This window comes from Megascapheus bottae, chromosome 25 (genome assembly GCF_031878675.1).
Source record: "Megascapheus bottae isolate mThoBot1 chromosome 25, mThoBot2.hap1, whole genome shotgun sequence".
NCBI lineage: Eukaryota > Metazoa > Chordata > Mammalia > Rodentia > Geomyidae > Megascapheus > Megascapheus bottae.
Genome location: NC_143533.1, coordinates 26342420 through 26368488, shown reverse-complemented (window position 1 = coordinate 26368488; position 26069 = coordinate 26342420). Strand labels below are relative to the sequence as shown.

Genomic DNA, 26069 nt, shown 5'->3' with positions numbered 1-26069 from the left:
GTTTCACCGTGACTTAACCTGTGCCTTTGGAAGAATCATATTCATCTTTGTACCACTATTCCCTTTTCCATAAAAGTGTACAGTAGAAGTTGGTGGGGTATTAGCTCTAAATTAGGCTTAATAAATGAAGTTGTAATAAGTCAAATACAAGAATTATCAGTAATCACCATTAAAATGTCAAGATCTAAGAACAGGAGATGTAAAAAGGAAACCTTACCTAAGAAATCATCAAAGATGAACTGAATCAGATTAACTTTCTGAAGGATAAGGCAAGATATGATTGGTGGAGAAAGTATTCAAGCTTACACTAGTGACTCACTGTTAAAGAACTCTATTCAGTATTCATTTGGTGGAGATGCCTGTTCTCAAATTCTGGTATGTAAAAAGGAGGAGATCTAGGGCCCAGAGCATGGCCTATTGGTATAGTGCTTGCCTTACATACACAAAGCCTTGGGTTCAATTCCTTGGTACTACATAAGTAGAAAAGGCTGGGAATGGCACTGTGGCTCAAGTGGTAGAGCGCTAGCCTTGAGGAAACCCAAGGACAGTGCTCAGGCTCTAAGTTCAAGCCCAGGACTGGCCAAATTTAAAAAAAAAAAACGTTGTGGAGGTATGGCTCCTACCTTGCAAGCATGAAGATGTGAAGCCTGAGTTCAAACCCCAGTATGGCCCAAAGGGAAAAAAAAGGAATAGAGGAAAAGGTTGATATGACACTCACATTTGACCATAGATGTAAATTAAGGCCTGAGCACTTTGGTTTTGGTTTTTGGTTTTGGTTTTTTGCCAATCCTGGGGCTTGAACTCAGGGCCTGAGCACTGTCCTTGAGCTTTTTTTTTTCTCAAGGCCAGTGATCTGCCACTTGAGCTACAGCACCACTTCCAGCTTTTTTCTATGTATGTGGTACCCAGGAATCGAACCCTGGTCTTCATGCATGCTAGGCAAGCACTTTACCACTAGGCCAAACTCCCCACTCAAGGCATGAACACTTTGAAAATGAAAGCATTTCATTGAAATAACTAACTTTTTTTTTTTTACTTTTCTGTCACAGCTATATAGTCTGGGTAGAGTTTGGAAAGAGGATAGCCTATGGAGAGGGAATAATGAGTTAACAGATCAAGGATAAAGAAATTGGTTGCTGAGTTTCATATCTCTTTCAGACCATTAAGCACCTAATGGAGGCAGAGAAGGTGAAAGGGTTCTGCCAGCTGGTGGTTGCTGCCAAGCTAAAAGAGGGCATCTCCCACCTTATCCAGTCATGTGGCCTCGGAGGCATGAAGCATAACACAGTGGTGATGGGTTGGCCTAATGGTTGGCGTCAAAGTGAAGATGCACGCGCTTGGAAGACTTTTATTGGTACAAAGCATTTCCTCTGTTCACTTTAGGGACAAAGTAGGGGGTGAAACTGGGCGTGGTGGCTCACACCTATAATCCTAGCTACTCAGACTCTGAGATCTGAGGATCGCAGTTCAAAGCCAGCCTGGGCACTAAAGTCATCCATGAGACTCATCTCTAATTGACCACCGGAAAACCAGAAATGTTGCTGTGGCTCAAGTGTCAGAACAATACTAGCCTTGAGCTGAAGAGCTCAGGGACAGCACCCAGGCCCAGCGTTCACGTCCCACGACTGAAGGGGGAAAAAATGTAGGGAGTGAAGTTAAACCTCTTTCATGCCAGCTGTGGGTGTGGTACACCTGTAATCTCAGCACTGGGGAGACTAAGGCAGGAGGAGTACCTATTTGAGGCTAGCCTGGCCTGCTTAGCACCCAGTGTCAAAAAATTAAACCAAAAATCCCTGCCATACTAGCCTCGTCTCCTAGAGACTATGCCATTGTTAAAGTGTAGTCCTTTAAGGCCACCAAAGGCGGGGGGGGGGGCGGGGAGAGGGGGGCAACCAGGTGCTGGGTTCACGCCTATAATCCTTAGTATTCAGGAGTCTGAGATCTGAGGATCACGGTTCAAAGTCAGCGGAGTCCTAAAGTCCTGGGCTTGGGCTCAGGGCCTTAGCACTGTCCTTGGGTTTTATCAAGGCTAGAACTCTACCACTTGAGCTACAGCACCACTTCTGGGTTTTTCTTATGTATATGTGGTGCTGAGAAATTGAACTGGCCCAGGTCTTTGTGCATGCTAGGCAAGCACTCTACCATTAGGCCAAACTCCTGGCCCCAAGTCCATGAGATTCTTACTCCAATTAGCCACCAGAAAACCAGAAGTGGTGGTATGGCTCAAAGTGGTAGAGTGCTATCCTTAAGCTGCTGGAGAGCTCAGACAATGCCCAAGCCCAGAGTTAAAGCCCCACAATCTTTAAAAAAAAAAAAAAAGAGGTGGGTTGGGGGAAGGCCTGGACATTCTGGACATTTGGTAGGGTGCTTACCTCACATGCACGAAGATCCGGTTGATTCCTCAGTACCACATACATAGAAAAAGTTGGAAGTGGTTCTGTGGCTCAAGTGGTTGAGCTGTAGCCTTGAGAAAACCCAAAGATAGTGCTCGGGTCCTGAGTTCAAGTGTGGGACTGGCAAAAGAAATGCTAGTAAGTGATAATTTGATTTATCTGCCCAGCTTTACATTTCTTTATTATGAATACTATCAAGTGTTAGGATTTTCTCCAAAATTGCCATTTTATGATTTTGTAAATTGAGGTTTGGAAAGATTACCTTTCACCATTAAAACCCGCAAGACTAAAATCTAAGTGCCAGTGATTGTATATGGAGATTCCCTTCTTGAATACTTGTTTGTTAAACATGTCATTTGAAACACGATATAAAAATCAATGTTAATAAATTCTTTAATTTAAAAAAAAAAAAAACGCCAGAGCACTATTCTTGAGAAAATTGCTCAGGGACAGCACCCAGGCCCAGAGTTCAAGTCCCACAACCAACAAAGAGAAATAGAACTGCCAAATTCCTCATCATTTGGATATAATCAGAGCCTATCTATGACCTAAGCCATCCTTCTTAGTAAAATGATTCGTTATTTCTATATATCTCAGTGATTTTTGTTTCTTAAGGAGGATAATTTCCTAAAAAAAAAAAAATAAACAAATAAAAAGAACTAATTACCCTTACTTCCCTAGCTTAGAGGGACGCAAGCCCTGCTTGAAGACTCCTTTGCTAACCTCAGTTTTCTTTTCCTCCATAGGCACAGTTCGAGTAACAACTGCTGCCCACCTTGCTCTGCTGGTGGCTAAGAACGTCTCCTTCTTCCCCAGCAATGTGGAGCAGTTCTCGGAGGGCAACGTTGATGTGTGGTGGATAGTCCACGATGGGGGGATGCTCATGCTCCTGCCCTTCCTGCTGAAGCAGCACAAGGTACTGTATTCCCTCCCTCGAAACTGTTCCCTCCACTAGACAGATTCCTCTTCCATTCTGTAGTGTTGGGGCTTTGAATCTGAAGAGATGGCGATTATGCTTGGCACAACCTTATTAGATGTTTGTTGTTGTTTTGTATTTGATCTAACTTCAAGTGAAATTCAACCAATTAATGAAGTTCGACATGAGACCTTGGAAAAAACAGTAATACATGAAGGTATCTCTAAAAAGAGACAGAAGTCAGACTCTATCAAAGAAAGCTGTAGGGGTGTGTGTGTGTATGTGTGTATATGTGTGTGGGTGATATACATATGCTTGATGTTTGGAACAGCCAAATTTAAATGTAAAATAGTAAATGTAGTCTGCCTATAGTCAATTATATCTGAGTGAAGTACCTGTAGCCACTTAATGTATCATAAGTGAGGATACATCAACACTGGCAAACCCCCAACACACATCAAGCAAACCATGGTTCTGTAGTGGTTTGTAGGTGGTTGTTTTCAGTGCACTTCAGGTACTGTCTACCTGGAGGTAGAATTGTACTCCAAGGTTGAAGGCTGACTACTGCAGACTCTCCTCCCAGTTTTGTTTTACCTGTGCTTCTAACTGAAGCACCTTTCTTGGGTTGATTAATTTAATATTGTAACTTCCAGAACTCAAAGAAATACTTTCTTACATTTACTGATTTATTATAAAGTATATTATGAGGGATACAAATGAAGTCATGAATAGGGAAAAGTGTATGGGAAGAGTCATGGCATTTCCATGACTTCCCTAGCAGGTTCCGAACACCTTCAGGAACCATTCAGCTGTTCACTCTCGAACCCAAGCCTACCAGGGTTTTCTGGAACCTTTATTTATTTATTTATTTATTTTATTTTGCCAGTCCTGGGGACTCAGGGCCTGGGCGTTGTCCTTAAGCTTTCTCAAGGCTAGCGCTCTGCCACTTGAGCCACAGAACCAGTTCTGCCTTTGTGTGTGTGTGTGTGTGTGTGTGTGTGTGTGTGTGTGTGTGTGTGTGGTACCGAGGAATCGAACCCAGAGCTTCATGCATGCTAGGCAAACACTCTACCACTAGGCCAAACTCCCGGTCATGGAGGCTTTATTACAGATGCACGATTGACTAAAACATTTGCCATTGGTGGTCACCTCAACCTTCACCCCCTCATCGCCCCCCCGCCCCCCCGAGATGAGGAGCTGAGTCTGAAAGTCCCAATCCAAGGGTCCTGCCTTGATCTTTGACGTGATCAGCCCCCGTCCTGAACAAAGTGGGACTTGACATCCCTAGGTCAACTTACTGGCATAGAAAATTGCAATCACTTTGAAGATTCCAAGGATTTTTTTTTTTTTTTTTTTTTTTTTTTTTTTGTCGGTTGTGGAGCTTGAACTCTGGGCCTGGGCGCTGTCCCTGAGCTTTTCAGCTCAAGGCTACCGCCCTACTCCTTGAGCCACAGAACCAATTCCAGTTTTCTACTGGGTAATTGGAGATAAGAGTCTCACAGTCTTTAGTGCCAGGCTAGCTTTGAACCGTGATACTCAGATCTCAGCCTTCTGAGAAGCAAGGATTACAGGCATGAGCCACTGTGCCCAGCGATTCCAAGGATTTTAAGACAACTATAAACTTGAATCACCTTTCCTTTTCCTTCCTTCCTTCCTTCCTTCCTTCCTTCCTTCCTTCCTTCCTTCCTTCCTTCCTTCTCCCTCCCTCCCTCCCTCCCTCTCTCTCTCTCTCTCTCTCTCTCTCTCTCTCTCTCTCTCTCTCTCCCTCTCTCCCTCTCTCCCTCTCTCCCTCTCTCCCTCTCTCTCTCTCTCTCTCTCTCTTTCTTTCTTTCTTTCTTTCTTTCTTTTTCTTTCTGCCAGTCTTGGGGCTTGAACTCAGGGCCTGAGCACTCTCCTTGGGTTTTCTCAGGGCTAGCGCTTTACCACTTGAGCCACAGCACCACTTCTGCCTTTTTTTCTGTATATGTGGTACTGAGGAATCAAACCTCAGTCTTCATGCAAGCTAGGCATGCCCTCTACTACTAGGCCAAACTCCCGGCCCAGGAACCATTTTTTCTTATGCCTATTTTTTTCATGTTATGAATTAAGAGCTCCTTCATCTGGGTACCAGTAGCTCACATTCATGATTGTAGTTACTCAAGAGGCTGAGATCTCAGGATTAAAGTTCACAGTCAGCCCAAGGAAACAGCAACAAAAAAAGAAGTGGGGTGTGGGTCGGAAGTGTGGCATAGTGGTAGAGTGTTTTGACTAACATGAATGAAACACTGGGTTCCTTGGTACCACATACACAGAAAAAGCCAAAAGTGTTGCTGTGGTTCAAGTGGTAGAGCACTAGCCTTGAGCAAGTCTGTCTGTAAGGGTCTCATGCCTGTAATCCTAACCACTCAAGAGGCTGAGATCTAAGACCAGGAACTATGTCAGACAGAATAGTTCTGGAGATTTTTTTTTTTGGGGGGGGGGATAGTCCTGGGGTTTGAACTCAGGCCCTGGGTACTGTCCTTGAGCTTTCTCAAGGCTATCACTCTACCCTTAAGTCACAGCACCACTTCTGCCTTTTTTTGTATATATATTACCAAGGAATCTAACCCAGGGCTTCATGAATGTTAGGCAAGTACTTTACCACCAGGCTACACTCCTGGCTCAGTGCTATAGATTCTATCTCCAATTATTGTGGTGGGGGAGAAATATGGAGGAATAGGGAGCTGTAACTCAAGTGGTAGAGTGTCAGTTATACTCAGAAAAAGTTGATGTAAGACTCTGAGTTCAAGCTCTGCTATCAGAAATTTTAACGAAAAAGAAAAACATATCTATCTGCATTTAATGTGTTGTTAGTAGTTTTTCTCCCTGTTACAAAAATAACAAGGTTAGGGCCTAAGAGTTTGGCCTAGTGGTAGACTGCTTGCCTAACATGCACAAAGACCTGGGTTTAATTCCTCGGTCCTACATACATAGAAAAGCCAGAAGTGGTGCTGTGACTCAAGTGGTAAAATACTAACCTTGAGAAAACTCAGTTCTTGAGACCTGAGTTCAAGTCCCAGGACTGGAAAAAAAAAATAGCAAAGTTGATTATGTCTCAAGTCTCATGAGACCCTTTTACTACAACCACCCTCCTTTTTTTTTTTGCCTCCTTGCATCTACTCTCCCCACTTTCTGGCCTCTTGATTTAATTTTCCTGTGTCAGGTGTGGCGGAAATGCAGCATCCGAATCTTCACAGTGGCCCAGCTAGAAGACAATAGCATCCAGATGAAGAAGGACCTGGCCACCTTCCTGTACCACCTGCGCATTGAGGCAGAGGTGGAGGTGGTGGAGATGGTAAGAGATCAGAGATCACCACCTCTTCCACCCCGCTTTTCTGATTTGGGAGACCATTCAGCTGCAAGTATAGGTTTAATATCTTCTTCATAGCAAAACAGTACATGTTAATTATTACATAGCCTTCATATTTCTGCTAGATACTTATCTGTATTTTTTATTAATTTTTAATTTATACTTAAAACCACACATTACTACAGTTATTTAAAAAAAAATACAAGCCAGGTGCAGTAGCTCACGCCTATAATCCTAGATACTTAGGAGGCTAAGATCTGAGGATCAAGGTTCAAAACCACCCTGGACCCAAAAGGACCTTGACCTGAGACTCTCCAGTTAACCTCTAGAAAAAGAGAAATGAGGCTTGGCTCAAGGGTAGAGTGCTAGCCTTGAGCTGAAGAGCTCAGGACAGCACCCAGACCAAGTTCAAGCCCCTTGACCCCCCGTACCTCCCCCCACAAACAAAAAAAAAAAACAAAAAACAGACTAGATCATTGGTTTTGTGTTTTAAGAAAATATATGAAATGTATTTTCCAGAGCCTCTGAATTTGATCTGTAACCCCAAAGTAAAGTATTTGTGTAGCTCAAAATCTGAACAGAAGAGGGATAATAAAGGTGGTTACACTGTTTTGGATTTGAGTTACTGAGTAGAAGTGAAATATATGGCTTACCTCTTCTGTGTCTTTTGCCCACTCTGTAATGCCTGTGGCAGCATGACAGTGACATCTCAGCTTACACGTATGAGCGCACACTGATGATGGAGCAAAGGTCCCAGATGCTTCGGCACATGCGGCTTTCCAAAACAGAGCGAGACAGAGAGGTAAGATCTGACTGAAGTTATCAGAGCCTGATTCCACAGAAGTCTGACAGTGAAGGGGATGGCATTATGTTGTTTTCACAGGAGAATAAATTATTTCCTTCTGTTTATCCTTTATAAACCCCATTATTATTTCAAAATAATAATGATGAGAGGAAATTAGGTAGAATAATGATGTTGCACCTTGCTCAGGCACAGTTGGTGAAAGACCGGAACTCGATGCTACGATTGACCAGCATTGGTTCTGATGAGGATGAAGAAACAGAAACCTATCAGGAGAAGGTGCACATGACTTGGACAAAAGATAAATACATGGCATCCCGGGGGCAAAAAGCCAAGTCAATGGAAGGATTCCAAGACCTGCTTAATATGCGGCCGTAAGTTTTTCCATCACAAGCTTATCACATAATATTCCAGTTCATGACACAGATGCAACTAACCGAACATACCAGAGGGTCACTCCAAATCCAGCCATTTGCTTTGCTTTCCACTGCATATTAGCTCCCACTTACACATACCATACAGCAATCTGTCTTCTGTGTCTCTATGCAGTTCATCTCCATGGAGATGTTACAAGAAACTACAGAACAAAAAAAATCCATTGTATTAACATCTTAAAGAAATTATCTTATTCACCACATTTTCCGCTCTGGGCTCGAGTCTTTTAAAATGGTGTCTATCTTTTTCAGTCTTAACTGCCTCTTTCTTCTCTGTCTAGGGACCACTCCAATGTGAGACGAATGCATACAGCGGTGAAACTCAATGAGGTTATCGTTAACAAATCTCACGAAGCAAAGCTGGTTTTGTTGAATATGCCAGGGCCACCCCGAAATCCTGAGGGAGATGAAAACTGTATCCTTCCCTAGTGTGGAGAAAAAAAATCTCCCTAGTCTGTTTCTCAGATGAGACCAGAGTCACTGAGTCTAGTACACTTTGTCTTTGAGAAAGACTTTAAAGCTAAGGATTCTTAGTTTTTGTTATTTTTTGCTTTGTTTTGGTCAGTTGTGGGGCTTAAACTCTGGGCCTAGGTATTGTCCCTGAACTATTCTGCTCAAGGCTAGTGCTCTACTACTTTGAGCCATAGCACCGCTTCCAGTTTTTTGGTGGTTAATTAGAGATGAGAGTCTCATGGGCTTTTATGCCGGGGTTGTCTTTGAACTACAATCCTCAGATCTCAGCCTCCTGAGTAGCTAGTATTACAGTTATAAGCTACCAGCACCTGGCTAATTCTTACAGGGTTTTTTGTTGTTGTTTGCCAGTCCTGGGCTTGAGCTCAGGGCCTGAGCACTGTCCTTGGGCTTTCTGAAGGCTAGAGCTCTACCACTTGAGCCTCAGCACCACTTCCAGCTTTTTTCTATGTATGTAGTACAGACTAATCGAACCTGGGTCTTCGTGCAAGCTAGGCAAGCACTCTGCGACTAGGCCAAACTCCTGGCCCCAATTCTTACAGGTTTTAAAAGCAAGTATTAAATTCTTTTTAGAAGTTGCACAGCTTGGAGCTGAGAGTTTGACCTAGTGGTAAAGTGCTTGCCTAGCATACAAAAAGACCCAGGTTCGATTCCTCGGTATCCCATATATAGAAAAGCTGGAAGTGGTGCTGTGGCTCAAGTGGTAGAGCTCTAGCCTTGAGATAAGCCGAAGGACAGTGATCAGGCCCTGAGTTCAAGCCCCAGGACTGTCAAAAAGAAGAGGAAGAAGAAGTAGTAGTAGTAGTGGTAGTTGCACGGCTTATGAAAATGTCAGGAAGTTTAGCAAATCAGACTCAGAAAAAACCTGGAAAAAGAGCCTCTATGGGGTTCCAGGTAGCAATATTGATTAATCACAGTCAAGGATCAAGGATAACTACAGGAAATGAGCTCCAAGCACAGTTCCTTTTTTTTTTTTTTTCTTTTTGCCAGTCCTGGGGCTTAAACTCAGGGCCTGGGCACTGTCCTTGGACACTATTTTCTCAAGGGTAGCACTCTCCCACTTGAGCCACAGCATCACTTTCACCTTTTTCTGAGTATATGGTACTGAGGAATCGAACCCAGGGCTTCATGCATACTAGGTGAGCACTCTACCGCTAGGCTATGCTCCAGGCCCCACAGTTCCATTCTTAGGTCCATCTATTAAAGCCAAAATACTAGGAACATAGATCTAATCTCTCTAGTTTACGTTGTATAGCCATTCCTTGCTTGGAAGGACACTGAAATTTTCTTTTTCTTTCTTTTTTTTTTTTTTTGCCAGTCCTGTGGCTTGAACTCAGGGCCTGGTGTCCCTGAGTTCTTCAGCTCAAGGCTACTGCCTTGCCCCTGGAGCCACAGCCTCATTTCCCATTTTCTGGTGATTAATTGGATATAAAAGTCTCACATTCTTGGGCTGGGAGTTTGGCCTAATGGTAGAGTGCTTGGCTAGCACACACAAAGATCTGGGTTTGATTCCTCAGTACCATGTTCATAGGAAAAGCTGGAAGTGGTGCTGTGGCTCAAGTGGTAGAGCTCTAGCCTTGAGAAAGTCCAAGGACAGTGCTCAAGCCCTGAGTTCAAGGTCCAGGATTGTAAAAAAAAAAAAAAAAAAAAGTCCCACGTTCTTTAGTGCCAGGGCTGACTTTGAACTGCTGTCCTCAGATCTCAGCCTCTTGAGTAGCTAGGATTACAGGTTAGCCACCACTCCCACTTGTCCTTGGACTTTTTTTTTTAGTAAAATATTTTATTAACACTGATTTTTACATCATATTTCAGATGTTATGTTCAACAAACAAGTATTCAAGAATCTCTATATAGAGATTCAAGGGAATCTCTATATGCAATCAGTGGCACACAAATTTTAGAACATAATTAAGCTGAGAATTTGTATGTAATAGCCTTGGACTCTCTTAAGACTAGAGCTCTATCACTTGAGCCACAGCACCACTGTGGCTTTTTCTGTGTATGTGGTATCAAGGAATTGAACCCAGGGCTTCATGTATCACAGGCAGGAACTCCCAGCCAATGCTGCGATTTCCTTTTTCTTTTTCGTTTTTGCCAATCCTGGGGCTTGAACTCAGAACCCAAGCACTGTCCTTGAGCTCAAGGCTAGTGCTCTACCACGTGAACCACAGCACCACTTCTGGCTTTTTTGAGTAGTTTATTGGAGGTAAGGGTCTCACAGAGTTTCCTGCCCAGGTTGGCTTCAAACTGAGATAAGCCTGAGTAGCTGTGATTATAGGCATGAGCCACCAATACCTTTTGTAATAACGTTCAGACTAACCAATGGCTTACCTACTCTGAATATATAATTAAGAAAAGCAACTGGGATGAGGATGTCAGGGTGTACAGTGTGCTCCTCTCCCTTCTCCTTGACAACTTTTGAAGACATGGAGTTCCTGGAAGTGCTCACCGAGGGACTGGAGCGAGTTCTCCTTGTGCGGGGCGGTGGCAGTGAAGTGATCACCATTTATTCATAGTATATGCCTAGGAAGATTGCTTGGCTGCACCTTTCCTAAAGGCTTCATCCTCTTTGGAAGTGACAGCTCTTACTATCACACCCACTGCCCTGAAGCCTGTGTTCTGTGCACATCACTCTGAACTCAAGATGCACTGAGCTGCAGGTACTTGTTCAGAAGAGTACAGATAGACGTGCTCTTGGCTGCTTTTCCTTCCATCTGCTCTCCTAGCAGAAGCAGCAAATAGTCCCTCAACATCAAAAGAATGTCAAGTCCTAAGAGCCATTTCTGTACCAATCGAATGCAAGTTAGAATTAATAAGCAAAACTTTCTAGCACTGCTAAAGACAGTGATTGATTTAAAAAAAAAAAGGCTGATAGAAATTTAGCTGAAAAAACAAGCACATACTCAATATTAAAGAGCAATCTCAGAGGTCATAGTTCCGTGAAGAACCCCAGGGTAATAGCCTGAGACAGCTTCACTTCACTAGAGTTCATGGCCACGTCCACAGAATTGTGGCCTTGTGAGACCTGTGACAAGACAAGATGAAGACATTACCAGATTTTTTTTTAGTGTATTGGATTCTAATTGACTATTAGGGTACTATTATACAGAACCTAAGACATGGCTCGAAAGTACCCCAAAATATATTGAGTTTAAGTATCTACACTGTCAGTGTACATTTCAGCCATTTATTTCCCTTATGACCCATTCTGTGGTACTAAAGCAGACATTGTTATCATGGATATTTTTTGTAAGGTAAAAATTTTCTTTTAGGTTCTTTTCAAATGGCTGAACTAAGGGAATTCCAAAGGTTTACTGAATACAGTCTGTGGTTATCCGTGTGACACAAGCAATACGTACAGGGTGAATCTGAGAAGCACACAGGCCAGTAGTTTCTCCTTTCCCTCTTTGTGTGCTGAGTTTGTAGACGCTTTTTTTGTGTCTTTTTTGTTGTTGTTTTGTTTTTTAAAGGTTGGCTAAAATGCTTTGAAGCTTTAGATTATCTTTAAAGAGGGAATTCTATAGTGGAATTTTAAGTTCTAGAGCTATACTCCTACAGTGCCAAAATTACTGGATTGCTACTCCCCTGAGATGACATCTTTCTCTCACTGAGAAACCTATGGCCACAGTTAACTTGAGGCACTTGTCTAAACTCTGAAAGAGCATTCACCCTTTCAGTTTTGTTTTTCAATCTGACTGCAGGTGGCTCTGAACAAAGTTACCAAGCCAATGGTCTGCTATTTCAGTTCTCATTTCCAAAATGCTCTAAATGTGCCAACCTCAGCATTAACATCTGCTTACCAGAACAGGGAAACTCCTTTACCAGAGCCTATATATTCATGGCTGCTTTTTTAGTGTCACCTCTGCTTTGATTAGTGAGCAGGAACAAAGCTGACTTTTAAAGTGTCATAGATCATTGAACCCAGAAAAAGAAAATGCTTTTGGTATGGCTTTCAAAACAGTAATTATTTGTTCAGGGTCTTCTTGCAACCTCTAGGCCCACTCAAGGTAGCAAATAGTATCTTGTCCTTTTCTGGCTTCTTGCTGCAGAGGGTAGAAACTGAGCTTTACAGTTCCCATTGCGACACTCCATTTACAGGTGAGCATAGCAGGTCTCCCAGAATCCAGGATCTGTGGAGGTCATCTGGCCTGGGACTTGTCCAGCATTCACACATTCTCTTGGCCAAACCGAAAGACCAAATACAGACTAGTATTTGTTGACTATAAGGTTAATTATAGGAGGGCTATTTGTGGTTGGAACTAAGAATCCTTTTAAAGAAATAAGGGAATTAGTGGGTATTGGCGCAAAACCATTATTTCAGGCCCTAAGACAAAAATCATTGTTACATGGAAAAATGGTTGTTAGGCCAGATTTATACTCATCTGTCTAGAGCATTTCTTGTGTGTGTGTGTGTGTGTGTGCGCGCGCGCGCGCGCGCGTGTGTGTTTTGTCTGCAAAAGTCTTGTCTCTTCGAATCACTGCAAATAAAAGCAATACTGAAAACTTGATGAGAACGCACCTTAGGAGAGGGGATTTATGGTTCAAGAGGGAAGAGAAAGATCTTTTCCTTCCTGTCCCTTGAGCAGGTTATAATATATATTCTACCACTGCTGGCCCTGCCTCCCACAGACAGCTGTCTTAAAAGCTGGAGCTTGAACAACAGGCTTGCTGGACAGGGACCACCTCCTCCAAGCAGAGGAAAGGTCACCACACTGTATCCCAACTGCCTTCAGTTCCTGTGGCTCCAGGGATCCCCAGTCATCCCCCACCCCACATGAAACAGTCCTCACTGTGGGTACTAAGTCATACTTCCACTGTAAGCGTACTTAGGCTTTTTTTCTAGCTTATTTTTCTTTTCATCATGTTTAATTTGTACACAGCACTGGTTTCTCACCTTTCCCACAAGCATCCCCAATAGAATTATTTCAGCTTATGTTAAATAGTAAAAAATAGATTTAAAGGAAATTTGTGCAACTTTTTTAAAGTATTTAATTTATTGAAAAGGACTGTTTACATAGTTCTGCTTGTATTTGTTTTGCTCTATACAGAAACATAAATAAAGTTTTTTACATTATTTTCAGGCAGGGGTTGTGGTAGTTTCTTTGTGTTTGTAGTTATGTAACCATTTAGGGTTTTATTTCCTCACCATGGAGAGAGATTGGGGGATGTTTTCAGTTCCAGTGGTTATTGCGAGAATGAGTACACTTAGAAGCCACTGGGCCTAAAGAAGGATATATAAATGAGGCCCGTTTATTTACGTTCAAGGAGTTTCTCAGGTTCACAAAACAAGTCCTCCACCACTGAACTCCATTCTCTGAAAGAAGGAACAATAAGGAAGTGAGTGATGAATGAGTATTAAAATAACCTCTGGAACCAAGTACTTAATGCTAAAGTATTGAAATAGCAAGTGCTATTTTGCTTAAAACATCCACATTCCTAATCACTATTGTTATGTAAGAGTTAAACTCTAACACCAACTTTTTAGTTTCCTACCATCAGGTAGACGAGGTAGCTACAAAAGGCTAGCGCTCTACCACCTGAGCCACAGCGCCACTTGTGGGTTTATCTGTGTATGCCCCACCCAGGAATCGAACCTAGGGCTTCATGCATGCTAGGCAAACATTCTACCACTAGGCCTCACTCCCAGTCCCAGCTTTTCTTTAGCCTTACCTCAGGAGGCTCGATGAAGGCTAACCAGTCTGATGCATGTGTAGGTAACAGCCCCATGGACTGGCACTTGTAAACAGCCAGTGCCAAACCCATCAGGTTCCCAATGAGATAGACCAAACCCTGAAGAAACTTCTGGCTTGAACTTTCTAGCATCTTGAAAGCTGTTGAAATAACAGAAGCTGTCACAATCCCAATCACTTTTGCCCCCCATTGTGAATCAAGCCAGCCATTTGTTCATTCAGGCAGACTCTTGCAGTAAGATAGCAAACAGACCATTAAAAGTGAAGAGAACATTAAGATCACCACCACCACTAGTGCCCCGCAGAGCCTCTAACCAAAAATTAATAAACCCAAAAGTGTGTCTTCAATTTTTTTTTTTTTTTGCTAGTCCTACGGGCCTGGGCACTGCCCAGGGGCCTTTCTCAAGGCTAGCCTTCCACCACACCAATCACAGCACCATTTCTGGCTTTTTCTGTGTACATGGTACCCAGCACTCAAATCCAGTGATTCGTGAATGCTAGGCAAGCATTCTACCACTAGGCCATGTTCCTGGCCCTGTCCCCAGTTCTTAAAATTCAGGATAGTATTTTAAGAATACCCTGGGAGCTAGAAATGTAGCTTAATGATAAAGTGCCTGCTTAGTATGCATGAAGGCCTGGGTTCCATTCCTTAGTTTCACATAAACAGAAAAAGCAGGAAGTGATGCTGAGGCTCAAGGGGGTGAATGCTAGCCTTGAGCAAAGTTCAGGAAGTTCAGGGGAGTGCCTAGGCACTGAGTTCAAGCCCCAGGAATGGCAAAAAATAAAAAGACTGGCTGCTCATAATTCAGCAAAGTAAATCACCAGAACTGTGTACTTGGACGTGGTGGAGTGGGATCAAGGGAAAAAGAGTGGACAAATCAAGACAAAGGGGAGGATTGCAGCCAAGAATCCAAAGCAAATCCTATGAATTAAGAAGAGTGAGGGGAGCCGGGAGTTTGGCCTAGTGGTTAAAGTGTTTGCCTAGCATGCATGAAGATCTGGGTTCGATTCTTCGGTACCACATACATAGAAAAAGGCCAGCAGTGATGCTGAGGCTCAAGTGGTAGAGCTCTAGCCTTGAGAAAGTCCAAGAACAGTGCTCAGGCCCTGAGCTCAAGCCCAGGACTGGCAAAAAAAAAAAAAAAGTGAGGGAAGGGATAGGTGAGAACACTGGAAGGAGGTAACACTGATCAAATTATATTGTATTAAATTATCCTTTGTACAACTACTTAAAAGATCATTTAAAATTTGTTGTGAAGAATACTTACTGGCTGAAATGGCCATGAGTGCCTGGATAGGCCGCCAGGCCATCATGCACACCATCATGGTGGGGAAGATGGAGATGGTGTTGCCTGCCATGTACATGATGAAGAGGTTCATGGGAATCTGTTTGAGGGGACCCAAGGCAATGTCCCAGCAGCGCTGAAACAAATACATGGTTTTACGCTCTGATGGATATTTTTCAGACCCATATTTACTGTAATTCTGTCAAGCAGGACTCCCATTCCCTCCGAGTAGACAGATATAATTTCACCACTGTTTCTTTCATGTTGGCACCAGGCGCTCTCCCTTCTATATGGATGAAGTGCCCTATCTTTTATGCATTGCTCTAGATGGTTTTTTTTTCTTGCCAATCCTGGGGTTTGAACTAAGAGCCTGGGCACTGTCCCTAAGCCTCTCTGTGCTCAAAACTAGCAATCCATCATTTGAACCACAGAACCACTTACAGATTTTTTTCTCTTTATGTGGTACTGAGGAGTCAAACCCAGGGCTTCATGCAATTAAGAGGCCTGAGCTACCTGTACCTGGCACAGATATCAGTTTTTGTTGTTGTTGTGATACAGGCTAAAGATTTCCCTGCTTTTCTTCTTACACTTAGCTATGTAACTAAAGAAACAAGCAAATCCACATGGTAGGAGAGTGGATAATCAAGAGATTTTGATTTTTTTTGTTGGTTCTGGGGCTTGAACTCTGGGCCTGGGTGCTGTCCCTGAGCTCTTCAGCTCAAGGATACCATCCTACCCCTGGGCCTGAGTGGTGTCCCTGAGCTCTTCAGCTCAAGGATACTGCCCTACCCTTGAGCCACAGCCCCACTTCCAGTTTTCTAGTGGTTAACTGGAGATGAAAGTCTAACAGTTTTTAGCGCCAGAGCTGGCTCTGAACCAGGATCAAGAGGTTTTAATATTAAGGTTCCCCCCCCCGCCCCAGGGATGGGAGGCAATATGGGGCTTGAACTCAAGGTATGGACACTGTCCTAGGGCTCTCTCAAGGCTAGCACTCTTACCACCTGAGCCACAGCACCACCTCTGGCTTTCTGTGAATGTGGTAGAAAGGAATCAAACCCAGGGCTTTGTATATGCAGGCACTCTACCACTAGACCATGCTCCCAGCCCCCAATTTTAATGTCTTAAAAAGACAATCCAATTGAAATGTATAACGCTGTATGTAATAATTGAGTAATTCACATTCATTTCAAACAAGTTAGGAAAATGGACCACTTCCTGATCCATGCAGAAGAATGTCAATGAATTTCAACTTAAAGCATGTTTTTCTCCACCACAGTGCAATTAAGCTAGAAATCAATAGTTACAAGATAATTACGAGCCACAGACTAGTAGATCACACTTACAATCCTAGCTATTCAGGAGGCTGAGACCTTAAGTTTGAAACCAGCCTGGGCAGGAAATTCCATGTGATTTTTATTTTCAATTAACCACCAAAAGCCAGAAGTGGAGATCCATCCTTAAATAAAAAAGCCAAGTGAGAACATGAGCTTCTAAGTTCAGTCCCCAGAATCACTGCCAAAATGGAGTGGAAGAATAATTTCAGAAAACTTTCTATGGAAATTAACATGTATTCTATGAATCAAATTACAATGGAAAACAGAAATGTTAACTGGTAAGAACAATACTACATTTGCCAGACACTGGTGTATGAAGCCTATAATCTTAACTACTCAGAAGGTTTAAACATGAGGATCTTGGTGGTGGTTCAAAGCTAGCTCAAGCAGGTAAGTCTGAAACCTATCTCCAATTAGCCAGCAAAAAGCCAACAGTGAAAGTGTGGCTTACATAGTAATATGACAGCCTTTAGCATAAAAAACTAAGCAAAAGAGTAAGGCCCTGAGTTCAAGCTCCTGTACACCAAAGTATGGGAATTATATTTGAGCTATCTTTGAATCTTTACAAATCATTGTAAAAGTTAGTTTATAATTAATATACCCTCTGAAATTGTTATTCTAATAATGCATTTATATACTTCAATGTGTCAAGATGAAAAAGTAGGATATTATCAATAAAAAGATGTACAGCCAAGCACTGGTGGCTCATGCTTGTAATCGTAGCTACTCAGGAAGTTAAGGTCTGAGGATCGTGGTTCAAAGCCAGCCCAGGTATGAAAGTCTGGGAGACTCTAATTTCAAATTAACCACCAAAAACTGGAAGTGGTGCTGTGGTTTAAGGAGTAAAATAGTAGCCTTGAGCTGAAGGACTTAGGCACAGCATCTAGGCGCAGAATTCAAGCCCCAAAACTGACCCCCCCAAAAAATGTACAATGGCTTTTACACTTTTCTTCCTTTCTTTCTTCTTTTTTTTAACCACCTAACCCACAGCTCCACTTCTGGCTTTTCAGTGGTTAACTGGAAATAATGAATTTTGCAGACTTTTCTGCCCCAGCTGACTTCAAAACTGTAATACTCAAATATCAGCCTCCTGAATAAATAGAATTGGCATGAGCCACCAGTATATGTCCTGTTTTTGTTTGCCTTGGCAATACTGGTCTTTGAAGTGAGGGCTCAAGCTTGTTAGTCAGGTGATCACTTGAGCCATACCTCCAACGCTTTTTTGCTTTTTTCCAGATAGGATCTTGAATTTTTGCCTAGGCCAGCCTAGACAGTGATCCTTCCTACCTCCAACTTACTAGTAGCTTGGATTACTAATACAATCCAGATGACTGACTGCTATGTTAGATCAGACTAAAGAGTGCAAGATAGAAGTTACAAGAGCAGTTAGAATTTTATTGCAGAAAGGGATTCAACACGGTGGCTCACACCTGTAATCCTAGCTACTCAGGAGGCTGAGATCTGAGGATCAAGGTTCAAAGCCAGCCCAGGTACAAAAGGACCTGAGACTCTTATCTCCAATTAACCTCTAGAAAATGAGAAGTGGGGGGCCGGGAGTTTGGCCTAGTGATAGAGTACTTGCCTAGCATGCGCGAAGACTTGGGTTCGATTCCTTGGTACCACATACTTAGAAAAAAAGCCAGAAGTGGTGCTGAGGCTCAAGTGGTAAAGCTCTAGCCTTGAGGAAAAAACCCAAGGACAGTGCCCAGGACCTGAGGTCAAGCCCAGGACTGGCAAAAAAAAAAAAAAAAACAGGAAGAAGAAGAAAATGGAAAGTGGGAAGGAGGAGGAGAAGGAGGAGGAGGAGAAAGAAAAGGAGGAGGAGGAGGAGGAAGAAAGGGGGGCTTGGCACAAGGGTAGGGTGGTAGTCTTGAGTTGAAGAGCTCAGGGAAGAGCCCAAGTCGAGTTCAGGCCCCATGACGGAAAAGAAAGAAAAAAACATAAAGAGATGCCAACAGTGGTTTCATGATGACACAAGACTGTTGAAAGCGAACCATCTCCTTCCTACCATTTAGATCACAGGATCCCATCTGGAAGCAGTTCACCTCCTGGGAGACTTTTGCTAACGCTGGAAACATTTTTGATTGTCACAAGTTGGAAAGGGATCTACTGGCACACACAGTATAGCTAGCTCCCTCCAGCCCCCAACAAACATCGCCCCAAATGTCAACAAGGCTCAGGTTGAGAAACGATGCTTCGGTTGACTGTAGTCTAATGTAAATAAACTGTACCTCAAAAGAACTGTGTGCTATGTGTATCTGAGTGTGTGCATACACACACACACACGCACACACACACGACTTTTCAAATCCATTGCAAAGATCAGGAGGAAGTCCCGATGAAGGCAGTACGAAGTAGTACAAAGGATCGGCTTTAAGGGAAAGCCCACAGGGCAGATCGACAGACCCGACGTGTGGGGTCCCGAAGTGAAACAGAAAAGGGTGAATTCTCTACTGGAAGGTGTTGCCACCCGCCATTTCCAACCTGCTCCCACATCTGTGTTACTGATGTCTTTTCAGTTTCCAACTGTTAAGCACTTTTGAAGCCGACAGACACACTACTGTAATACTGATTTCAAGCAATCTGGAAAGGCGCACGCGCCTCTACCTTCTCCACCAGGATCCGGTCCGTCTCCTGCACGCTGGTATCCGGCACCTGCTTGTCCAAGTAGCCGACGGGGTACAGCGAGTCTCCCTGGCCGCTGCCCCGGTCACTTCGGCCCCTAAAGACCAAACCGAGAAACCCAAGCTGCGACTTCCCAAACTAGCGGGCGCGCGCCCCTTCGGCCGGCCGGGCTCCGAGATGCTGGCGTGCGCCTGCGCCCAGTCCCCGGGGCCTGGGGCTCGAAGGACCCGGCCCACCGCAGGGCTGGCGGTCACCCAGGCCGCGGACCCCACGACAAGGAGCCGGGCGGAGCTTCGCTCAGGCGTCTTCTCACCTGCTGCCGCCGCCAGGCCCGCTCAACTCAATGGCCCACTTGAATCGCCGGCCTCGGTTGGCTACTAGGCCCCCCTGAGCCGCCATGACGACCGACGCCTCGCGAACCCGCCGAGGTCCCGACGCCGGAGCCCGCGGACGCCGGGGGCGGCCCGCGCAGCGCTGCGCTTCCGGCTCTGCCGGCGCGCTTCCGGCGCGCGGACGCACGTCACCGCCGTCTCGGAAGTGCGATCTCGGGCGGGCGGAAGTGCGGCGGTGGATCGTCAGGACGGGGGGGAGAAGGCCTGCTGGGTCTACGGCTGTCCGCGGCGCCCGACGACCAGGCCTCGTCCGTATTCCGGACCGGCAGGTGCGTTTATGGCGCAGAAGATCAGTTCACGCCGACGGCGTTAGGTGTCGGACCAGGCCCGGTCCCTGGAAGGCGGCGGTCCGCCCTCGGCCCGAGCCTGACGACGCCGCAGGCCGGGCGGCCGCTTCCGAGGGCTCCGCGCGGGCCGCCTGCTCGTTCCCGGCTCCCCCGCCGCCCCGGCTCCCCCGCCGCCCCGGCCCGCGCCCGCCTGCTCGTTCCCGGCTCCCCCGCCGCCCCGGCCCGCGCCCGCCTCCTCGTTCCCGGCTCCCCCGCCGCCCCGGCTCCCCCGCCGCCCCGGCCCGCGCCCGCCTGCTCGTTCCCGGCTCCCCCGCCGCCGCGGCCCCGCGCCCACTTGAGTCTCAGCACCACTTCCGGCGTTTTTTCTGTGCGCATGGTTACCGAGGAATCGAACCCAGGGCTTCGTGCATGCACGAAGTGCAAGTACTCAACCACTAGGCTTCACTTCAGGCCCCACGACTAGCATATCTAGTGTAATTTAATTTTGCAGTGCTGGGCCATACCTCCCTGTTTATTCTGAATTTCTTCTTCCACTCACTCGTAGGTGTCAAAAGACGCTGTTCATTTCATACCATTCTCTCCTGACAAGTTGTATTTGGATTGTAACATAAACACTTCCGTTACTGAAGCAGTCAGATTTGTAAGAGTGGATCCATCAGCACGAGGGGCTGGGAGAGTTGTTTTATCTAGGCAGTTTGTCTAATAACCTATTTGACTATTCTTCCTGGTCCATCCAGTTTGCCCAGTGTGCTCTCAAAGCTCCCAGACCTCTTTGCAGTTTCAGTTGAATGGATTTCCATCGCAAACTGTTTATTTACTTATTTTCCCAGGTCCAAACCCTACTTATTTTGTCAATCATTACTTCGTGAAAAGGGCCTCTTTACACCATTTTAGTCATGACAATTTATTCTGTGTGAGTAGTGTGGTATCAAGGCAAAACTTTTCCCTCCATTTGTCTGTTTGCATTATTGGAACACTTCAGAGAATAAATGTTTTCGGGCCAGGCGTGGTGTAATCCTAGCTACTCAGGCTGAGATCTGAGGATCAATGCTCAAAGCCAGCCGGGGCACAAAAGGACCTGAGACTCTTCAGCCTCTAGAAAACGGGAAGTGGGGGCTGGAAGTTTGGCTTAATGGTACAGTGATTTCCTGGCATGCACGAAGACCTAGGTTCGATTCCTTGGTACCACATCCATAGAAAAAAGCCGGAAGTGTTGCTCAAGTGGTAGAGCACAGCACAAGCCAAACACGGTCCAGGGACAGTGTTCGGGCCCTGAGTTCAAGCCCCACGACTGGCAAAAAAAAAACAAAAAACAAAAGTTAATTTAAAAATACAAAAACATGGGAAGTGGGTCTTGGCTCAAAGGTAGGGTGGTAGCCTTGAGCTGAAGAGTTCTGGGACCCACAAAGCCCTGTGACCCACAAAAAAATAAAAGTTTTGGGTAGGATCTTCCTACCCATGTCATCTCTATGGGAATTACAATTTTTGTTTTCAGTTTTATTGATGTCATAAAATGTTCCTGAGAAAAGCCAGAAGTGGAGCTTTGGCTCAGGTGCTGGTCTCAAGCAAAAGAAGTTCAAGGACAGTGCCCAGGTCCAGAGTTCAAGCCCCAGGACCAGCAAAATAAATAAATAAATATTACTGTCACCAGTGACTTGAAGTGGTGATGTGATGCTGGGAGATGTTGGCTTAGTAATACTATTCTTCCTTAGCAATTACCTGTCCTTCATTTCAGGAGTTATTGTGTAATTCACATCTTAGTAAGTTCCCATTACATTACCCTGTCCTCCAGCACTTTCTTAGGAAGGTAGGAAGGCTGGCATCTCCAGTCTCTTCAGGGTAAGAGTGGCAGCCATAGTATGAGTCATAGGGATCTGCACCCTTAACAAGGCTCTTCCAGTTTTACCACCCTGGCATCTGGGGACTACAGCTATCTTGAAGTGAATAAACTGTCTTTAAATCAAGTGTCTCAATAAGAAATCCAGATGCTTTAAAAAGTTTTTTTTTCTGTGTTTATATTTTAAAACTTCAGCCAGTTCAAATATAAAGCATTATTTTATAATCATAAACTTTTCAAGAAGGGTTAGTACAGAATGAGTGCTTATAGCCGCCTCCTCCTCCTCAGATCCCAGTCCCAATTAGGTTTGAATGAAGTCATGAGGGTGGAGTCCTTAAAGGAAAAGCTATCATTTAACTCTTCACTCTCGTCCCACCATGTGAGAACACAATAGGAGGCCATCTGTAAGCCATGAACGAGCCAGCATATTCATTTTTGTATTTCCAGTATCCACGACCTCATGAACATAAACATCTGTTATGTAAGCCCCTCAGTACTTTGGTGTGGCAATCTAAGAAGATAAATACAAGAAGTAGGATGAAGAAAAGTTGAACAACTGATACTTTTTACTACTTAGAAGACAAAAGTCATCTCTTAAAACCTATACATCCTAGCTACCTGACAGGCTGACATCTGAGAATCACAGGAAAGTCCCTGTGGAGACTCGTCTCCATTTAACCACTCAAAAACAAAGTGGTGATGTGGCTCAAGTGGTAAAGCACCAGCCTGAGCACAAAGTAAATATGACCATCCTTGGATACAGTTATACAGGAGAGCCACACAATTAGGACTAATTACATATAGAGTTTGTGTAACTTAAAATATAGGTTCAAATTGGCCTTATAAAATGTATTCATAGGGCCGGGAGTTTGGCCTAGTGGTTAAAGTGCTTACCTAGCATGCCTGAAGACCCGGGTTCGATTCCTCGGTACCACATACATAGAAAAAAGCCGGAAGTGGTGCTGAGGCTGAAGTGGTAGAGCTCTAGCCTTGAGAAAATCCAAGGACAGTGCTCAGGCCCTGAGCTCAAGCCCAGGACTAGCCAAAAAAAAAAAAATAATAAAATAAAATATTCATACACTTCAAAGGCTTGACTGAATGTCTGTCTTTTCCATCAGTAAGAGGTGTAATGAAGTCTGCAGGTGTATCAGAAATGAACTGTCTTCCCAGTTTTACCCCCTAAAACAAAGCAGAACTGCTGGTAAAAGATCTATCCTAAAAGAGGGCATCGGTATTGTGATGGTGTTTGTGAAACAATCCTGCATGAATCTTGTAAATCAGGCACAAGATCTCATTTGCTGCTTTATCAGATACTGGCACTATTTCCTTCTCCTGCTTGCACAGCAAGGTGGGGATTGACTTTGCCAAAGTCAACTGCCTGGAATTTTCCAAAGGTGCTGTGCTGGGAAATGGACTACCAGAATACATGAGCTACTAAAAACAGAGGAGTCAAATATTGTCTTCTACGGAGCCCATCTGAGTTAATAAATGCTGTACAATAGTAAACACTTTAGTTTGAACTTTCATAGTTGAGGTTCTTGTACTAGACTGGTGGCCTGGATTCTGATGATAGACAAATCCTTTTTTTTTTTTTTTTTGCCAGTCCTGGGCTTGGGCTCAGGGCCTGAGCACTGTCCTTGGACTTTCTCAAGGCTAGTGCTCTACCACTTGAGCCTCAGAACCACTTCCGGAATCGAACCCGGGTCTTCATGCATGCTAGGCAAGCACTTTAACCACTAGGCCAAACTCCCGGCCTAGACAAATCCTTTAAATGAACAACTTAATTCTTTCATTCCCTGTTTTGTGGTCCTAGTTATCAACTTTCCTCTGAAGTCTTGAAATTTCAAGTGTTGGTACAACATGCCTGCTCCCTTATACAGTCTTAGTGTTCACACCAGCTCCTGTCCAAAGCAATCTGCAATACATTTAGACAAGGTTGACAGCGGTTGTGGAAATACATTTTCTGTCCTCTGACTAGAAAATTTCTGTCAAAATTCGATCTGGCTTGTCAGGTCCCCCTCAAGCCCTCCTCTACCTCTTTCCCATCATCCCTAGTCTGTGCACATGGAACTTTATGTGGGAGTCCTTTTCTCAGGGGTAGGTTACTCACACTGATTACAGAGGGTGTGTGAGAAAGATTAACACTACCTGTTCACGCACAAGGAAAGGATAAAGGAAGACCCTCTTGGAAGCCGCTCACAGGGGACTTCTATGGTGAACCACCTTTTTTACACACAAGCATTCATGTTAGGATTTTAAGGGGGGAAAAAATGTATGAACTGGTCATAACCAGTGGCTCATACCTTGAAAACTTGCTAGTCAGGTAGCTGATATTGGGAGGATTAAGGTTTGAGGCCTACCTGCAGAGAAAAGTCCAAAAGACTCAATGGAAAGAAGTGGGTGTGATGATGCATGGGTGCCATCACAGGTATGGCCTGGAAAGCCTGACAGTAGAATCTCACTCTAGCCATGAATCTAGGCTGGAAGGGAGCTCCTACCTCACAAATAACAGTCAAAAATGGCCCTGAGTTCAAACCTTAGTGCTACTAAATAAAGATATGCCTTGAACTTTATTATTATTATTATTATTATTATTATTATTATTATTATTGTGCATCGTGGGGCTTGAACTTGGCCTGGATGCTGTCCCTGAGCTCTTCAGCTCAAGGCTGCAGGTGATCAATTGAAGATAAGAGTCACCTGTACTTTACAGTGCCTGGGCTGGCTTTGAACCCCAATCCCCAGATATCAGCCTCTTAAGTAGCTAGTATTACAGGCATGAGCCACCATGACCAGCTCGAGATTTTTTTGTTAACAGATCTTCTGTGTTAGGACTCTGTCACTTGATATTACATCATCTAGCCTCACCTGATCAGTCTTAGGTTCTTTTCCATCTCTTTTTGGTAAAGGCCCAGCAACAATGTTTTCTGTGTAGTGGGCCATCAAGAAATCACACTCATGAGTGCTGAATATTTTTATTTTAAAACACCATCACCTTCCTAGGTGGACGCTGTAATTAGGAGATAGTCTTGGTTGTACACACACCCCTGGAATCAGGCCTCCAGCTCCTTGACTCACCCAGTTGGACCTGGAAGGTGTGGTCCCATAAATAGGCATGTGCCTGCTTGTACATCTGAGACGCTCCAACATATTGCACATAAGCATGTGCAATAAAAATACTTTCCCACAGGCCTAAAGGGATGCTTCAAGTTTGCATCATTAAAGTCTTTGGGCCAGGCATGGTGGTACACGCCTGTAACCCTGGCTGCTCAGGAGGCTGAGGTCTGAGAATCCAGGATCAAAGCCAGCCCAGACACTGAAGACCACGTTAACCTCTAGAAAATGGGAGGTGGGGCTTGGCTCAAGGGTAGGGTGGTAGCCTTGAGCTGCAGAGCTCGGAGGCAGCGCCCAGGCCCAGGGCTCAAGTCCCCCACCGACGACCCCCGCAAACATGATTGAACCAAACTTTAAGAGCACTTCCTGTAAGAAGCCAGAGCGCTCAGAAAGGGGTGGCTAAAAAAGAAGTGGCAAGACTGGGCACGTGGCCTAGTGGTGGAGTGCCTGCCTCGCGTGCCGGGGCCCTGGGTTCCATTCCTCAGTGCCACGGAAAAAGCCAGGAGTGGCGCAGTGGCCGAAGTGGGAGAGCCTTGAGGAACAGAAGCGCGGGGACAGCGCGCGGGCCCCGAGTTCAGGCCCCGGGACTGGCAAAAAGAAGAAAAACACCAGAAAAGCAGGCGTACGCGTAGAGCATCCCGGTGGCTAGCGCCCATGGGAAGCAACCATCGCCCCGCCCCCAGACCGTGCCACGCCCATCGCCCCGCCCCACCCGGTGCCCCGCCCCCGGCCCGTGCCACGCCCATCGCCCCGCACCACCCGGTGCCCCGCCCCCAGCCATGCCCGCCCATCGCCCCGCCCCCGGCCCGTGCCACGCCCACCGTCACGCCCACCGTCACGCCCCACCCAGCGCCACGCCCATCTCCCCGCCCCCAGACTCCCCTCCTCCTCCGACTGGGTCAAGTCTGGCTTACCGATTTACTAACTCTTCAACAGCAATAATGCCAAGAGGCAGGACTCCGTTCTCGCTTCTTTTTCCTTCTTTTTTTTTTTTTGCCAGTCCTGGGCTTGAGCTCAGGGCCTGAGCACTGTCCTTGGACTTTCTCAAGGCTAGAGCTCTACCCCTTGAGCCTCAGCACCATTTCTGGCTTTTTTCTATGTATGTGGTACCGAGGAATCGAACCCAGGTCTTCATGCATGCTAGGCAAGCACTTTAACCA

At 45.0% G+C, this 26069-nt stretch overlaps 2 protein-coding genes across 6 annotated transcripts in view; one reads left to right on the top strand and one right to left on the bottom strand.

Annotated features, from left to right (window-relative positions):
• The window catches only part of Slc12a6 (solute carrier family 12 member 6), a 64865-nt gene extending 52104 nt beyond the window's left edge, over positions 1-12761 (top strand). For all 5 annotated transcript variants that reach the window (XM_090318659.1, XM_090318658.1, XM_090318661.1 and 2 more), the window contains 7 exons: positions 1159-1354; positions 3140-3309; positions 6491-6622; positions 7332-7439; positions 7629-7813; positions 8155-8288; positions 10769-12761. In XM_090318659.1, the coding sequence (XP_090174785.1) occupies positions 1159-1354; positions 3140-3309; positions 6491-6622; positions 7332-7439; positions 7629-7813; positions 8155-8288; positions 10769-10860 (1017 nt within the window). In that variant the 3' untranslated portion in view covers positions 10861-12761. The remainder of the gene's footprint in view (positions 1-1158; positions 1355-3139; positions 3310-6490; positions 6623-7331; positions 7440-7628; positions 7814-8154; positions 8289-10768) is intronic.
• Positions 12762-12911: 150 nt separating this feature from the next.
• Positions 12912-19783, bottom strand: Emc4 (ER membrane protein complex subunit 4). Its single transcript, XM_090318663.1, has 5 exons — positions 19593-19783; positions 19262-19376; positions 15303-15456; positions 14015-14175; positions 12912-13658 (listed from the first exon to the last, which is right to left on the bottom strand). Exons 1-5 carry the CDS (start codon positions 19676-19678, stop codon positions 13623-13625), a joined length of 552 nt encoding a protein of 183 aa, XP_090174789.1. The 5' UTR covers positions 19679-19783; the 3' UTR covers positions 12912-13622.
• Between the last annotated feature and the right edge of the window lie 6286 nt (positions 19784-26069).

Excerpts from the sequence above, each read along its gene's own strand:
- Emc4 (XM_090318663.1), bottom strand. The coding sequence starts at position 19,678 with ATGGCGGCTCAGGGGGGCCTAGTAGCCAACCGAGGCCGGCGATTCAAG. Across the intron at positions 19,377-19,592 it reads GGGCCTGGCGGCGGCAGCAG|GGGCCGAAGTGACCGGGGCA; the intron begins GTGAGAAGACGC and ends TTTGGTCTTTAG. Across the intron at positions 15,457-19,261 it reads ACCGGATCCTGGTGGAGAAG|CGCTGCTGGGACATTGCCTT; the intron begins GTAGAGGCGCGT and ends TATTTGTTTCAG.